Here is a 16977-nt window from a genome sequence, read left to right on the forward strand (position 1 = left end):
TGTTCTGCGCCTTCTGATAAGCAAATCTGTAAATTTAATTTACATCCGCTTTTCTTCAGAACCATTCATGTGGAGAAAAAAAAGTGTGTTCAATGCAGGAATGGTCGCTGAGACCGATTAAAAAGACATTGTTCAAGGGGAAAACATTTGGAGGGGTGGGTGTTTGACATCGAGAATACGCCTAAATCCAACATTAAATCGTCGATTAAGGTGAGAGTAAATAACGATCTACCATTTTGATATGTGAAAATGCGCAGTTTCATAAAGCTTGTTTTCAGTTCATTTTATGCTGATGGGCTAATCGGGACTAAGTATACAGTTTAATTCCAAACCCGAAAGATTATCGACTGCCACATTGTTTAATGACGTGTCCTAGAATACGCATTGGGTGAAAACAGATCGCAAGTTGCGAGTTTCCTTTTTCACGCTGGATTACAATGCAAGTCAAGGAAGGAGTTTGGACTGCTCCCTTGAATGGGGAAGGAGGGTGAATGAAGTTGGTTGAAGCAAAGAAAAGTAACCTTTTTTTACGATGTATTTTACACAGCCGAACCAGAACGAAAATTACAGCCCTGCCTTTATTTTTTTTGTCTGGTACCTAGAGAGGTTGTGTTGTTTCTCCCGAGAGATCTAATATTACCAGTTAATCTTGTAACAGACAATGCTCCAGTAGACCCCGTATAAAATCCAACATTCATTCTGCCCGATTATCTCCCGACTTTTGCGGGCGCCAGTGTGACTGGTGTCAAGATTCTTTGAGTTTCGCTTGCAATAAGCGAGAGATTGTTTTCCTTTCCATAGGTCTCAGTGGAAACGGGTTTCTCATGAACTAGAATTGTAAGAATTTCCTGGAAAAGCAACGACTGTGCACAATTGAAACAAAGTAACATTATTTTAAATTCTCTTTGTGAAAACTTTTTCATGTTCTATTTTCCTTCTCACAACACGCATCCTGTGCATAACAGGTTGTATAGCTACCAGGTTAAATGGTGTTACCATCTCCTAGGCATCTTTGTGTCCGTTTGAGCTCCCTTTAAGCTGAAAATTGGTGCAAATTCCAATAACGACCCCTCCGAAATAACGACCCTTTTCCCGGGAACTGTGAAAGGTCGTTGAATCGAGAGTTCACTGTACCTGTAAACAAAGCTCATCTGATCCAATCTTTTTTTTTATTTTTATTATAACTTTTTCGCATTGTTTTACAAAGAAAATTGTAATATTTCGTGGCGCTATCCGTGAATGGTTTTTGGTGTTATCTGTCCCGGAATCGGTGGGAAATTGAAACAAAAAAATTATTTTCGTTTGAAATTTTTGAGTCCAAATTTCCCACCAATTCTGGGCTCCGCCCCTGGGGTAATTGACCTACTGCCAGCGTGGCCCTGCCTCCGCTCCGGCTGCCCGGCTTTCTCTATAGAGTCCCTGTTAAAGGGATGTTAGAAATTGGCCGAAGTCACCTGCCCCCAAATGAGCCCCAAACTTTTAAATTTGAAGAAATCTGTTTCCAGGATACGGAAAATTTACCTGAATTTCACCACACAGCCACGACAAGTCATATTAGGCATATACCCACAGCCCATTCCTTCTAACGAGTAGCTTACATGCCACATTTTCGACATTCCTTTCCTTTCTTCACGATCCCATGTTGAATTAAATTAAAAAATCCACTGGATCTTCCACACCCGGTACGAATTTCACCATGCATCCATGACACGTCATGTTTCTAACTTTCGTTGCAAACACAGACAGTTCGAAACACTGGATACCCAAGGAACATGAACAAAACACAATCACGACGTGTGATGATGTACGAAGGTGTATGCACCAATGGCTATTGTCCGTCGGAGAATTAATTCAATGAACATGAATTTCCCCTATCATACATTCCCACATCACACAAAACACCTTTCCGATGTTAGACAATACTACAGGAACTTATTACGGTAAGTAGTTTCTTCTGTAGAAATGAAGAAATCTGTCCGAACAATAGTAAACTACCTAGTCATATCATAAATACTGACACAAAGTTTGAGGCAGTGTGTACAACCGGTTTTCAAGGTCGCGGCCAACCTTCCTGTGCAAGAGGCTGGAGTGGGCCATTGTGAGTTGAGCTGTCATAGAGGAAGTGTGTTCGTAAAAGTGTAGCTATGGAGTGGAGCGATTACGAAAATCGTGTGGCAATAATAGCGCTTCATAAAGTGGGTCAAACAGCCCCCATGATATTCGGAACACTTAAAAAGTTGAATATCAGCAAATCTTTCGTGTATCGGACCATCAAGTGATTCACAGAGACTGGGACAGTTGATGATCGCCAAAGGCAAGGCCGCCCACGCAGCGTACGAACCAAAAAGTTAGTGCAAGCAGTGGCAGCCCGTATTCGGAGCTGCAAGGCAGTGCTTGCTCGTGAGCTGAACATTCCCAAAATGTCAGTGTCTCGTGTGTTAAGAAGTGACTTGGGGTTGAAGGCTTACCGGCGAAGTACAGGTCACTTCCTCAATGCACGTCTGAAAGAGCAGAGGGTGATAAAAGCAAAACGCCTCCTGCAGCGTTACGCCAACAATGGCCACAGGAAAATTCTTTTCACAGATGAAAAGATATTCAACATTGAGGAAACTTTCAATCGCCAAAATGACCAGGTGTATGCATCAACATCCCACGAAGCTCGGGAGAAAGCCCCGAAGATCCAGAGGGGTCATCATCCGGCCTCAGTCATGGTTTGGTGGGGCGTGGCGTATGATGGCACCACCAAGCTGCATTTTTTTTTAAAAAGGGTTGAAAACGTCTGTGTTGAACTCTGTTGTGAAGCCTTTGAGTGACACTTTGTTCAGGAACCAACATTGGACCTTCCAACAGGATTCTGCACCAGCCCATAAGGCACACTCTACCTAGGAGTGGCTCAAGAGCAATGTCCCGGAGTTCATTGCTCCAGCTGATTGGCCTGCTAGCAGCCCTGACCTCAACCCGTTAGACTACAAATTGTGGTCAGTGCTTGAGGGCATGGTCTGTACGAGGAGGCATGCCAATATTGACAGTCTGAAACGGTCCCTGGTGAAGGCAGTGGCGACTTTCCATACGGAGACAGTGCGTAATGCTGTAGATGAGTGGCCACAGAGACTTCAGGCCTGTGTGAAGGCCAAAGGCATTTTGAAAAATGATTGGTGTTATGTGTTCGTTAGACCTGTAAGTAACCCAATCAGGACATTAAAGTATCTTTAACACTTTGGTCATAATTCACTTTCAATGTTGTGTCAGTATTTATGATATGACTAGGTAGTACCCATAATTTTTCTTCAGAACTATATGAAACTAAACTCGGAGGCCGCTTTGAGGACCTGTCACTTGTGTGGGTTGCATGTTTTACACAAGTACTGCAACTACTGTTTTCTGGCTATCAAGATCGGAGACTACTCTTATTGCTCTCAAGTAGATCCACAATTGCTGTCACAATGCTGGGTCAACACCAAAATTGCCAAGTTCTCACCAGGGATTGATCGTGGGTACTAAACATTGATCTAACCAGAAGAAAACTTCTCAGTGTATCATGAAATGTGTCATTTGAACAAAAAATGCAAAATTAACACAAAATATTTTGTACCGGAATTGTTGACCAGAACAGTACTGATACACAAATACAAGATCTGTCCAGAAAGTTCACGGATTTTGCGTATATAAATTGTTTGCACTTACCTAGAAGCTAGTCAGTTTTGTCCCCTTCGAAGTAGTCCCCTCCTGAGCCTATGCACTGAATCCAGTGTTTCTGCCGTGAAAGGAACACTTGTTTTGAGATGTTGCGCAGCTCCTCTAGTGAATTTTCCTTAATGGTATTAATGGAATCAAAACTATGACCTTCGAGAGCATGTTTTAATTTGATGGGAGCTAAGTCAGGTGCATATGGAGGTTGGAGAATGAGCAGTGATTTGTGGGCAGGTGCATTGTCATGATGCAACGTCCAGTGTTGTTCTCTCCAAGTCTTTTCTTCCTCACTGCTTCACAAAGACATTTCATCACCTCCAGATAGTATTCCTTATTGACAGTCTTCTCTTCTGGTAGAAATTCATGGTGAATGACACCTTTAGAATGTAAAAAAAAGCTGTAAGACCTTCATGTTTGACGGAACTTGTGCTTTTTTGGATCACGCTGAAGATCTTCCTACCCACTGTGAAGACTGAAGATATGTTTCCATGTCATGCACAAAGACCCGTGTCTAATTCCTAGTAATGTTTGTGAAATTTTAATCAGGTATAGCCTGTCCCAGAAACTCTTTGCTTGTAGTCATGTCTGCTTTTGATCCTCTGACAGCAGCCATGCCATAAATTTTGCCATGAGGTGATTCATTCTCAAAATGTCCACCAGAGTCTTATGAGACACGGTTTTTGAGATGTTAACCTCGTCAGCCACTTCACAAACTGTCAGATAGTACGTAAAACTTGGCTGCTAGAGGGTTTTCCAAGATGCATACAAATTCAATTATGGCACCTAATTTTAAAAAAAAGGTTCATGAACTGGTAACACTGTTTACTCACATCTGGGTGTTTGTAAGGAATGAAATTGTACAGTGGGATCCATAAGTATTATCAAGCAAATTGTCCATCACCACGTTTATTCCCTTTGTTTTATGCAATGAGAGCTTCAAGAACTGACACAAAATACCAAACAATCTGCTTACAACCTCTGAACCAGTATATGTAAAAACACAGTCCTTAAAAATACGTAGGGCGAAGATAAGAACCAACGAAAATAGTCATGGACAATTTGCTGAACAATACTTATGGATCCCACTGTACAGATGGGTTTTCATCTGTTTAATTGATGTTTCATTTCAATTAATGTATATTGTGTAAAACAAACTAAATGAACAAGGGAGACATTCAGGATAAGCGATAGGAGACAAGGCAATGGCATAATTTTGATCCGTAGTCCCCCCCCCTCCTTATTGAGGAACTAAAAATAATTGAGATTGAATGCAGGTGCTGCATTTATCACGTACAAGGCAAGCAAAGGGTGTCACTAATATCGGTATTATCGATGTTAATATATTGTCTATATTTTTATATCTGATATTTTAAAAATATCAATCAATTTTGATATCAAAACTTCGCACGTCCCTAGTAATAATGTTTAGAAGCCCATCATCGTGACAGGAAATACGGTGGAACCTCGTTTTTGCATTTTTCAGGGGACTAAGTTGAAAGAACTAAAAATACAGGAAAATATAAAACCCACTGAATAAAACAGCGATTACTAGAGGCATGCATATTTCTTTGACGAAAACACGAAATGTGAAATAACGCATTGTAATGTTAATTTCTTTTTGAAAGGTTTGAGGTGCATTTTCCTACCCTGTTTTATGACTAAATGAACTCCAAATGTGAAATAGACTTATTGAATACGAACTGTAGTGTTTATTTACCGACGCAACACTTTCTGAAGTCAGAATTATCCTGTGAGTTATGCAATTCACGGAAAATTGATTAATTCTGCTGTAAATATTTGAGAAGCACAAATGCAGCCCATTATACAGGAATAAACTTAATACTCTGGTAATTACATAAATGTTCTATTAGAAGGGATATGTTTATTTTGTGTAATGAGTGCAGTTTTTATATCAAATTTAGGATTATATTCACATTTTTAAAACCAAAATGTCATTTTATATACAGCTTTTTCACCACTATAACAGCGAAATTTTATTTTATTTACTGCTTTTGAGTCCGAAATTGACTTTTCTATACCAAAAATCTCTAGCAATTACAAGTCAAGATTGTCATCCCCTTGGAAGCGTACGTAGAGAGAAGCAGCATGGAGATATGTTTTTTGCGTAATGAGAGTAAGAAATGGAATACATTCCTCAAAATGACGAGGTTGTATGGTTGTGGATCTTTTTTTGCTTCAGCATATTTCAGTGATACATGAATCTGCAACTGTAGCTGAAGCTATATGCAGTGTAATAATGAATGTGGACAACACAGCAAAAGTAAAAAAAAAAGTAAAGTGTTCCCCTGTGCTTAGCACCACGCCATGAAGGCGTATAGGGGGTGTGGGGGTAACGCCCCACACTTTCTTGATCCGGTCGTGAGTGGGAGTGATGTGATCAGCATCACGCCCCTGACAGCCTTTACCCCCCAGGGTTTCCCCCAGGTACCCATGTTATTCGATGCTGGGTGGGCATCGGGGCCGCTTCCATCGTTAGAAAAGTTCCCGGATTTGAACCGGCCGGGGATCGAACCCGGGACCTTTAGCATGGTAGTCAGACGCGTTACCGACTGAGCCACCGCGGCCACCACACAGCAGTGCAACCAAATTTCAGTTACGGCTTTGGGTCACACTGTCATTCATGATGTGCTATACCACAAATCTGAAACTGAAAGAAAGCAGTGTTGAGGTTTGTGAAACACTGTTGTGTCAGTATAATGCTGTAGTTTTCTGCACTGCTGACAAATGCTGGATTTCTTTTGGCCAGAGCGCGACCCAAGGTATGGTGGCATGTCTGCACAACTCAATCCCTGTTCTATCAATGCTCATGGACCTCAATGATGGCGATGAACAATTTGCTGAATAATCCTTATGCATCCCACTGTACACTTAGTTCCGCAATTTGCTTTTTTCTACACCATTGTTGTCCAAGGTGTAGTTCAACCGACACTGATATAAGTGCTGTATAAAGATGCAAAGTGTAGCACTAAGTGAGGCAAGTGTATGAAGTCTAATGCACAGATTGGCTGTTTTCGAGGCATTTCACTCTCATTTAGTGAAAATCGTGATGCTAAAATAGTATTTCAATTATTGTAACCAAAATATGAGTATAAAACATAAACCTCCAAGAACTAATTTCTGAGAATGTAACAAGCTTAAGTCTTGGCGGGACCTTTCACTGGCGCCAGAAAAGCAGTTTTCGAAATTTCCTCTCTTTTTTTGAAAAACTGCTAAAATAATAATTAGGGAATGGAACTTTATGTGCTAAAAAACTCAGAAATATTTATTTTTTATGTGCCATAAATGTTGAAAATATGTGATAAAAACAGGAAAATATGTGACAAAAATAAGAAAAAACATTTGGTAACAAAAACAAAATATTACATGCATTTTAAACACCTGAAATCAGTTTCTGAATGCTTACCTCTTAGTGAGCTGTGTTTTGGAAGAGTTGGAGTGGATCACCATAGTTTTTTTTCCAAATTCTCCATTGTAAATCTGTAACGATTAACTCTAAAAAGCATCTTATATTGTGAGAAAGATCGCTCCACGTCACAAGAAACAATTCTTGCATATTTGAAGCACGAAATGTCACTAATGCTGAAGTTTTCCAAAGCTTCCTCTACTTCACATTCCAAAACAAATGCAATTTGGCAAAAAGTTTGAAAACCTTGGTTTTTCCTAAAAAAAAAAAATCTGTTAGCACTTGTGCATTAGATCCAGTGGAGGTAATTTTTTCCCCCAATAGGATCGTAGGCGAGTTGCCAGAAGTCTGCCAGCGAGCATGTTCAAAGACAAAAACAAACCTAACACACTCGATATGAAAGAGGTGCGGGTACTAAACATTTTTCCTTCGAGGATTACGAGGTAGCTGAAGTCAATGAACGATTTTATGTATTTAAAATGAAAATTCGCAAAATACGTATTTACGTACAGAAAAGTGGAATATATGTGTTTTTATGCAAAATAAAATTTGCTGTGTTGACATATAAGGCTATGATCAGAGTTTTGGCAAAAACGAGGGTCTCTATCTTATAGCAGAAAAAAACATTTATTTACCTAAAGTTCTGTTCCCTAATAATAATAATCATGTCAGGCCAAGGGCTACCTACCTACTGACCAGGGGTGCCCACAGGGGGGGATTCATGATATGCCTGCATCATGGGAATTTTTAGGGGGGATAAAATTTCAGTTTACCTACCAATTCTAAGTATCTTCACAAAAATGGGGGGATCGTTTAGTTTGATTAACTTGTTATTGATTTTTAGTTATGGTTATTAGATGTTCAGCATCTACTTCATGATTTATTTAACAACTCCCACTATTTCCTGTAGCAAACATGAAAGTGAACCGTACCTTTTCTATCTTTAGTCTTTTAATTTCAACTGCAATGAAAGGTTTTGAATGTCATATGCACCTTTTGATTGTTGGCATCTCGGCCATTGGTAAATAATGCCTGGTGTTTTCTTTCAGTTTGTTGGATGATTTCAGGCACAATTAGTTTTGCTTGTGTGTGTTCCTGTTCTACGACTGACTGGATAATTGTAAAATACTGTCAGTTTTCATTGTCTAAAGCTTACGCATTTCGAAAATTTAATTTTGAAAAAATTAAATAATTATCCACATTCAAACAGAAATCAATAACTGCATGTTTATCCAAACTTTATTTGTGTGTGTATGTAGGGGGGGCTATGATGAACAGTTCTTTTGGGGGATTTTGATGAACGACTGAGGGGGATGGGCACCCCTGCTACTGACTGCTGGCCTCAGTTCCACCAGAGGGTGGGAGATCATTCAACCAGTTACAGGGTGACATGTGGTCATCATGATGAACCCCCAGTAATTGTAGGTTTTCTATGACTAGGTTACACTACTCATTCGTATCTCTCCAATACACAGGCCAAAATCTCAGGAGAAAGGTTGTTACGCTTCCCCTAGGAGAGTTGAACCTGTGAATGTCCCGTAGCTCAAACAAAAATCGTGTCACTGTGTGGGACGAAAAACTGCTACGATATTCCAAAATCTGAAAAAATGCACTTACAATTCCTTGTAAATCATTCACATAAATCTTCATGTGGTGTGCTAGTATCTAGGTATTTAGAATAGTTTCATGGTTACATAAGCCTATTGTGAACACAACAGCGAAAGGAAAACACGTGAAGATGCATTAAACAGATGCAGTTTTTAAGAATGTGGAATATCGTAGCGGTTTTATAAAAGGAGAGGAAATTTTGAAAACGTCTTTGCTGGCATCAGGCAAGCCTGAAGTTTGGCATTATTCAGCAGACATTGAAGGCTAAGGGTACCTGCAGGGGGACACACAGGAGAATTGACCCCCTCGATTACAAATTTTATGCAAATAAAAGTACATTTCGTAAAATTTTTTTTGCTTGCTTTTCTGTTTCCTTAAGTTCAGAGCCGTAGCTAGGTGGTGGCTCGAGTCAGCCATGGGCACCAAGCGATCTAAATGAAAAACATTGTATAAGAGAGAGTGCAATGGCGTCCAGTGAAATTATTTGTGCCCTATTAAATCAATATTGTATTGCAAAAATTGGATCTAAAAAATTTCTTGCTCGCAATTTTTCTGTAATATAATGTATTTAAATATGTAATATGTGTTATACGAGGCGTATTCGTAAAGTAAGTACCATTGGCAAATATTGCCGCCGTAGCGCTGCAGTCGCGACCGTGTGACTTCTTGCTGATATCCTTCATCCGTTAGTAAGCCACAGGCAGTCGTGGGAGCAGGTCATGTTCATGAAAATCAATTGGCCCGCCGACTGTGAAGTCCGCTCTGTGTTTTCTCAATGCAAGAAACGTGAAACCAGTAGACATCCACGGTCAACTGTGAGAGGTCTTTTTTTATGTTCAAAGAAGGTCGTGAGACAGTTCACGATGAGCCAAGGAGTGGTCGGCCATCTGTTGTGACCGCAGATTTGGTGCGTGTGGTGGATGCGGAAATTCGTGAAAACAGACGCTTCACAATATCGTCTCTTTCCATGGAATTTCCACAAATTTCAAGAAAACAGTCCTGTACAAAATTGTGACAGATCGCCTCGAATCGAAAATTGTGGTCAGCGTTTCCACGAGGAAGATGACGTCGAAGCAGGAGTGCATGGATGGCTTTCATCACAGGCGGGAACATTCTATGACGATGGGATAGAAAAACTAGTGCCACGCTGTGACAAATGCTTGAAAAATGGTGGAAACTACGTAGAAAAGTAGTTTAAGGTCTGTAGAATGCAATTCAAATAAAAAAGGTACAAAACTATTTTACTTTATTTCTTACACCCTTTCAGTATTTACTTTCCGAATACGGCTCGTATATATGTATTGAATAAACTTTCAATACGTACACGATTAATGTTAACATGTTGCTTATATATTTTCTTATTTTATGTCACTCCATGTTGCATGTGTGTAAGACATAAAAGTAATACATATTTCAAATCTAGGGGTAATATTTCAAATGCTTTAGTACAGACTACTACCATCATCCATTGGTGATTTTGTAGTTCATCTTTCTTCTCTTCTCATGACAAAATCTACACAACTTGTACTTTCTTGTCAACAATGTATTTTCAGTGCTTATTGCCTTGTACACTCCTGTTCAGATAAAGCAACACACACTTTAAATGTACAACCTTATCAAAGTGTACCACTTTTTGTGAACAGCAGTGTGAATTTACAAGCAATTCATTATTGTATGCACTTTGAAAAACAGATCCGGAATGTTGACACAATTTTTTTTTATCGTGAGAATAAAACAGTGTCATTTTTTTTGTTTTCCAATTGATCCCTCTCTCTGAAATTCTACAAATAAAAAACTTGTGGTCAGATCGTGATGAAATTTTAATATGATGCTGGCAGAAAGGTTCTTATTTTTCATGTTTTTAAAATTTGTCAAAACTAATAAACTGGCACTTTTTTGTTCTCGCGATGACGAACGCAGAATTGAATACCCTAAATTTTGACATAACTCGTTTTTATGTACATCTACTGGTAAATTTATAATTGAAGTCCAAACTCAAGTACCCATAATTTTTAATCCAATAGTATATCTGCAGCAAGATAGTGTGCTGACCATTCAACATGCTTAAAATGACAAGAAAAGTAGTTATTGTATTATTGCTGCAAGACCGAAACAAATGTAGCAAAGTGACAGCTTAAATGAATTTCAATTTTACAGCAGTGCCCTACAAATAGTATCTCATTCCCATCCACTGACTGGTGATAACCGTGCATTACAGATCTTGTATTGGGCTTCCCTAATGACAAAGTGGTTATGTCTTCACCTTCTAAGGAAGGGTTCTGGGTTTGATACCCGATTGAGAGACATTGTGGTCTGGATCCCACTTTTCCTGTCCTGAAAAACAACTCTGATCTTGTAATAACCATAAACTAAATCTGCAATGCAAGCAATACATACATACAAGGAAAAAACAGGTCCCTGTATTGAGATAGATACTTCTTAACCTTTTGGAAAATAAAACATATTTATTTAATTGTTTATTGAAAATCACGAATTTTATATGCCAATACGAACAAGAACTATGGAACGAACTACAGTTATAATAATTCAAAATGCACACAAAATATCAGATTACTTAAAACAGGCCAAGTAATAAGTGTGCATTACAAATGTTGGAACATAAAAGTTATAGTTTTGTGACGACAGTAATGTAAAAATGCATACATTTCCAAATTAACATTTCTATTCACTTCTACTATGGAATGAATAAACCTTTTAAATTAAAGATGCTTGAACCAAAGAAAATTGGCTTCTCATTAATAACACTGCTTCACTTCCCTAGAGGAAAATATATATATGCATACAATATATTCATCTCCATGTTTCCTTCAATCATTTGAGTTTTCTAAAATGCAACAGGAAAGCTTTCAACATATACATAGGTGGCAACACACTTACTGCAAAAAAGTATAAAGTCTGAAACAGTAACTGTATATACTAGTAAGGCATTACTTGTTAACTGCATGTGTTTTGCAATTCAAACACTTGAATGCTGATTTGGCAACACTGTCCTGGCAATTACCCAGCTTCCATTTTTTTTTTATTACTTACTATGTGATTTAATTGCTTTATACACTACAAAAATTATTAGCATTTTGATTATGTACTCAAGAATAATAATTCACTGACACAAAAATCCAATACTACTGCAGAATAATCAGTAATACCATAGTCTTAGTCTATGGTAATACTATGTACTTAAATTCTCAAACTGTCTTCTCATCACCATCAGTAACGGTTACCTCTACAAAAATGCTATCACATACAAGGAAATTTCTAGAATATAGAACTTTGTATGTTATGTAATGAGAATTCCTCGAACTAGGGCGAGTTCCTTCGTTGCTGGGATTCGACATACTTTGATTCCAAGTTAAAACAAAATCAAATTTTCTGTCAGCTGTGTTGATAACCTTAAAAGTTATGTTTTTCTTGCAAGGCCAAACCAAAATTGAATCATATTTACTAGGCATGTTACGAATGGAAAATGACATATGTTCAAATTTACTGGGATGCAAGATGACTTGCATTTTATATCCATACAAGCCACTATAAAATGGATCACTGTAAATACAGGTACAAATGCCATTCTTTGCATCATTTATTTTTTGGGAAATGCTTTCAACTTTCCAAATAAAATGACCATTAAATCCAGTGTTTTCCATTGTAGTTAGACGTTTTTCTTGACATTCTATTAAATTCTCAAGGTTTTCTATGTAGTCTTTCATAAGGGTCATGTGTGTCTTACTTGCCCCTTCTACATGGGCACGTAAATCTGCTGGGAATCCTTCATATGTGCACAACATTTTCTTGTAAGGACAATGTGAATACTTCTCCACGCATGATTCATCTATGTGCTTTTCAATATTTTCTCGTGAAACCATGACTCCACAATTTTCAGGACAGCTGATGAGTATCTTTGGACATTCAAGCTGTTGATGATAATTCAATAATTGGGCTTCAGTTTCAATTTTACAATAGTCACACATAACTACCCTTTTAAGACATTCTATTTCTAGATGATGCTCAAGCTCCTTTTTCGGTATTTCTATACCACAGTTATTGCTGCAAAGTAACATAGATAATTCACACTCTTCAACATGTTCAGTTAAGGTACCTGCTTCAATATCGCTGTTGCAAAATTGACACTTAACAACCCGTTTTTCACAACTTTCATTCTGGTGTAATAACATATATTTCTTCTGAATACGTGCTCCACATTTGGAACAACACTGTAAATGGAAATCACATTGTTGGGCATGCTGTTCTACGTCATTCCTACTGGTTTTCTTCCCACAATAGAAACATGATACACGAACTTCCAAGCACTCATCAAGATGTGCGGCTAAGTTATCACGCATGGTTTTAAAACCACAATTATAACTGCAATCAACGATTTCAGATTCGCATCCTTCCTCGTTTAGACTCATTCCTTCACACAATAATGACAGCGAAGGAATCTTACACTCTGCTTTTTTCTTCTTGCAATGTTCTGTCATATGTTCCGGCAGTAAATAACGTGGTACAACTACGCCGCACGTGTTTTCACATGCAGTTTCCTGAAGTGCGCAAACCAGCTGATGTTTTTCTAGTTCGCCTTCTTTCAATTCTCGTGCACAAAAAGTGCACAATTTGAACTTGGTTGTTGGCATTCTACTTTCAAAATTTCTTTTTTCGCTTTTTCGTACGAGAACCACAAGCTCAAGTTCAAATTGTTTTCGTGTCGCCATGGACACACAGCGATCTCTTTCGATCGACCATCGAGTCAGTATCGATTTCATTTCATCCGATTGTCTTGCTGACTTCACGGGATCTCTGGCCAACCCTACTCAACAATTTCAATCCGCGGGCAATTGCTTTTGCAGAACATTCACAAAATAAACCTTGGTACTACTCATATAATCTTCCAAGATCAGTTATTATTTTTATAATACGTCTACGTACAGGCCATGTTCGCACCAATGATAATTTAACACGATTACATATTACAACAAAACAAGCCTGCACAATCAAGATGACACACATATTTTTTTACGTAGAGGGGGGCCTTTGTAATATTTTTTCAAGGAGGGGTCAAGATTTGTAGATCCGGCACTGCATACATATTTATTTCACAAACACATTGACATATATCAAAGATGCGAACACACTGAAACAGTGCTCTTCGTGTATCCTTAACAACAACACAACAACTAAGCTGTGATGTGTGGTGATTGATGAGATGAAACCAGTGATGAAACTGCCTTCGTCAGGAGGCGTCCTAATGTGAACAGTTGACTGTGCATTTCCGTATTGGAAAAGGAGAGAACATGGCGGCACACAGTAAACTGCAATGTGTGTCTGTAACTTGTTTTGAATATGCTCATCCTTGGACGAAATCTTGCACAGATGCTGCAACTGGAATAGGCTTCAGTGCTCTTCTAGAAAGTTTCAGAATTTACTCAACAGTATACATGGTAATTTCCTTATTTTAAATTTATTTTCTTTTCGGAGTCGTTCATAAGTTTCTGCTATGTTTTGATTAGGATGGTCATGTGCAAATGACCTCGGTCAATATTTACTAAGGTCAAGGTACATTTTTATTAAATGATCGTGCGGTAACGAAATCAGATGATTATCTTTGGCAGTATCCGATCATATTTTTCACTATCATATACAACCAGGAACTTTTCTAGTCCGTATTCAAAGCATTATGCATATTCATGTAGCATTGTTCCAATTATATAACATGATGTTACATTTTAATGCAGAATGAAGAACAATATTACATAATAGAAGTACCGTAAGATTGGATTCATGTGATTTATTTCTTTTTTCCACAAGGGATTGAAATTCTAAATTCACATTCGATTATTTTAGTGGCCAAAAATAGTTGATTTGTACCAAAATACGGTGACAATGTCACAGAACTATTGTTAGTAACAGTTCGTTATATCGGAGACACATTACTTCATTTTTACAGAAGAAACTACTTACGGAAATGAGTTTCTCTAAGGTTTCCAACGTTCGTCGAGGTATTTTCTTTCATCGTGGAATATATTTGACCGGGAAATCATGTATTTTCCAAGAGAAATATCTCACCGACGCGCAAGTGACATTGCTTTCGTTACGTGAACCAGATGCTGCATATGTTTCATGATGTAACGCCCTGTCAGTGTTTCCAACCTTTTTTTTTTTTTAACAGTGCTTGCCTAACCTAACCTTATCGGAAATGGTTTGTGGGCCTATCCATCAGCTATCCGTGCATAATGTACAATTTGCACATGTGATGAACACGATAGTAGGTATTTTTTTGTTGAAGAAGGTTAGAAACACTGCGTACCTACAATGCTAGTCACCCTCTGCCTGCCATATTGTGTGTTATGGAAGCGAGAAAAGGAATAACACAAACATTACTACCTGCATCTCCGAACAACACCTCTAACTCATATATTTTGTCATTTTTTACATTCGTACTTACCGATTGTACATTGCGGAATATTGTCTACTTTGTCATTTTGCTTTTCTCATGAAAATAATGTCCATAACAGTAATTATTGCTCGTCCTTTTTTCCCCTTCTGTTTCGCTTCCGTAACACACAATATGGCACGTGCCAGGTTGACTAGCGTTGTGGATCAGTGGGTTCACAGTGTTTCCAACCTCGTTAACCAAAAAATGCCCACACACCATTCACGCATAGCCCCAGCCTTACTATCACTATTGCCAATAAACTGATTTAACATTAGGGCTCGAAATGGAATACTTTACCTTCGTTAACAAGGTGCTGTCTTTCTTCCTTTCTTTCGTCTCTGATTACTACAGTGATTAGATTAACAACTAGTGAAACGACTAGCTGCATTACAATAATCAATATTAAAAAATATACATATAAAATACATTGGACATGAGTCTTCTGAAATTTTCTTCCCTCTTTAAAATTTAAACACTGAAATTCTGATTGTTAGGGTTTTTAAAATTCAATGTACATATCCTCAGTACTTTGTCTTAATAACGCATATTGAAACAATCAATTTGTGCAAGTGTAAGATATTCACATTGTTTATTATTCAGAACGTCAACAATGTATCTGCTGAACTGAAGAGGAATGGTAACCACAAAAAGAGATTCGAATTAGTATAAAGATTTTGTGCAGGAGTCTGTCAGTGCAATTAAATCTCCAAGACACAACAAATAATAATAAATAACATCTAAAAGTAAAAACAGAAACACAAGGCACAAAAGATGCAGGCATAACCTGTTTAAGTCCCTCATAGTGACAAGGCATCTCCACAGAGAGGGGAAGCTTATACAAATTGTCCATTGAGAATATAAATGTTCTATCTCCAAATTGTGAACAAATCTAGATATTTTGGCTGTGATCTGTGATGCAACTGTCATCTCTGATGCCTACATACAAGCAATATGGATATCTTGAGAGTGTTTTTGGTCCATCAACAGAATTTGGAAGCAGCCACGAGAATGCAACCTCGGAGCGAATTTACAATGCCGGACCCCTCCCCTATTTTTGTAATATTTCGCATACTCACTAATTGAGGCCTCCTAATCACGAATTTGAAGTTAAAATTTGGGGGTCACGTGTAGAAATTGCAAAATAAGTGAAATTGAGTGGTTCGCGATGGCACGATTGCTCATTATTTACCGGAAGATTTTGTGTTTCCAATACTTAAAAAACGAAATATACATTCCTGATATTACTACGACCCCAAGTTTTAACTATGTTTGCCTAACCTTACAGTGAATAGTTTTTGGGGATATGCGTGAATGGTTTGCACCGTAAAAAAATGTCAATTTCGTAGCACTTGAGCAACAAATTTTAACTACACAATTGTGATCAAGTGTCCTAAATTATTGACTATGAAATATGAAGGAATGCCCTTTATTATTAATATGTACCCAACTGAAAGTTACTAAAAAAAACTTAGGAAAGAAAGAACTTTATTTCGTACCTTCAAAGTCGCCATCTTCCTCACACCACGCAGATTACTGAACAAGTGAACGCTATGTTGCGCAAACATGGCTTCCATGTTTGTATACGGAGAACTATTGTGGTAATTGAAAAGCTTATTTTACAACTTCTGCACGTCAAATAACAATTTCAACACGTCATCCCCACATGTTAACCTTAGATACTTCATCGGGACTACGTATTTCGTGAATATAAGTAGTAGCATAGAAATTACAGAAGGGTCCGGTATTGTAAATTCTAGCCGCAAACTCCAACAGCCAATGAAGCCTTACAATTTCCCTCAACCAACCA

At 38.1% G+C, this 16977-nt stretch overlaps 2 protein-coding genes across 3 annotated transcripts in view; both read left to right on the forward strand.

Moving 5' to 3' along the window:
- Positions 1-2420: 2420 nt before the first annotated feature.
- LOC145996820 (uncharacterized) lies at positions 2421-2813 on the forward strand. The gene has a single exon (XM_083133353.1). The coding sequence runs from the start codon at positions 2421-2423 to the stop codon at positions 2811-2813; it is 393 nt and encodes a 130-aa protein (XP_082989479.1).
- An 11212-nt stretch (positions 2814-14025) lies between these two features.
- Positions 14026-16977, forward strand: part of LOC145997425 (transmembrane protein 135-like) — a 36697-nt gene continuing 33745 nt past the window's right edge. For both annotated transcript variants that reach the window (XM_083134452.1, XM_083134453.1), the window contains exon 1: positions 14026-14175. In XM_083134452.1, coding sequence (XP_082990578.1) covers positions 14029-14175 — 147 coding nt within the window. In that variant the 5' untranslated portion in view covers positions 14026-14028. The remainder of the gene's footprint in view (positions 14176-16977) is intronic.

Source organism: Lepisma saccharinum, chromosome 13, assembly GCF_977018435.1.
Source record: "Lepisma saccharinum chromosome 13, izLepSacc3.1, whole genome shotgun sequence".
NCBI classification, from domain to species: Eukaryota; Metazoa; Arthropoda; class Insecta; order Zygentoma; family Lepismatidae; genus Lepisma; species Lepisma saccharinum.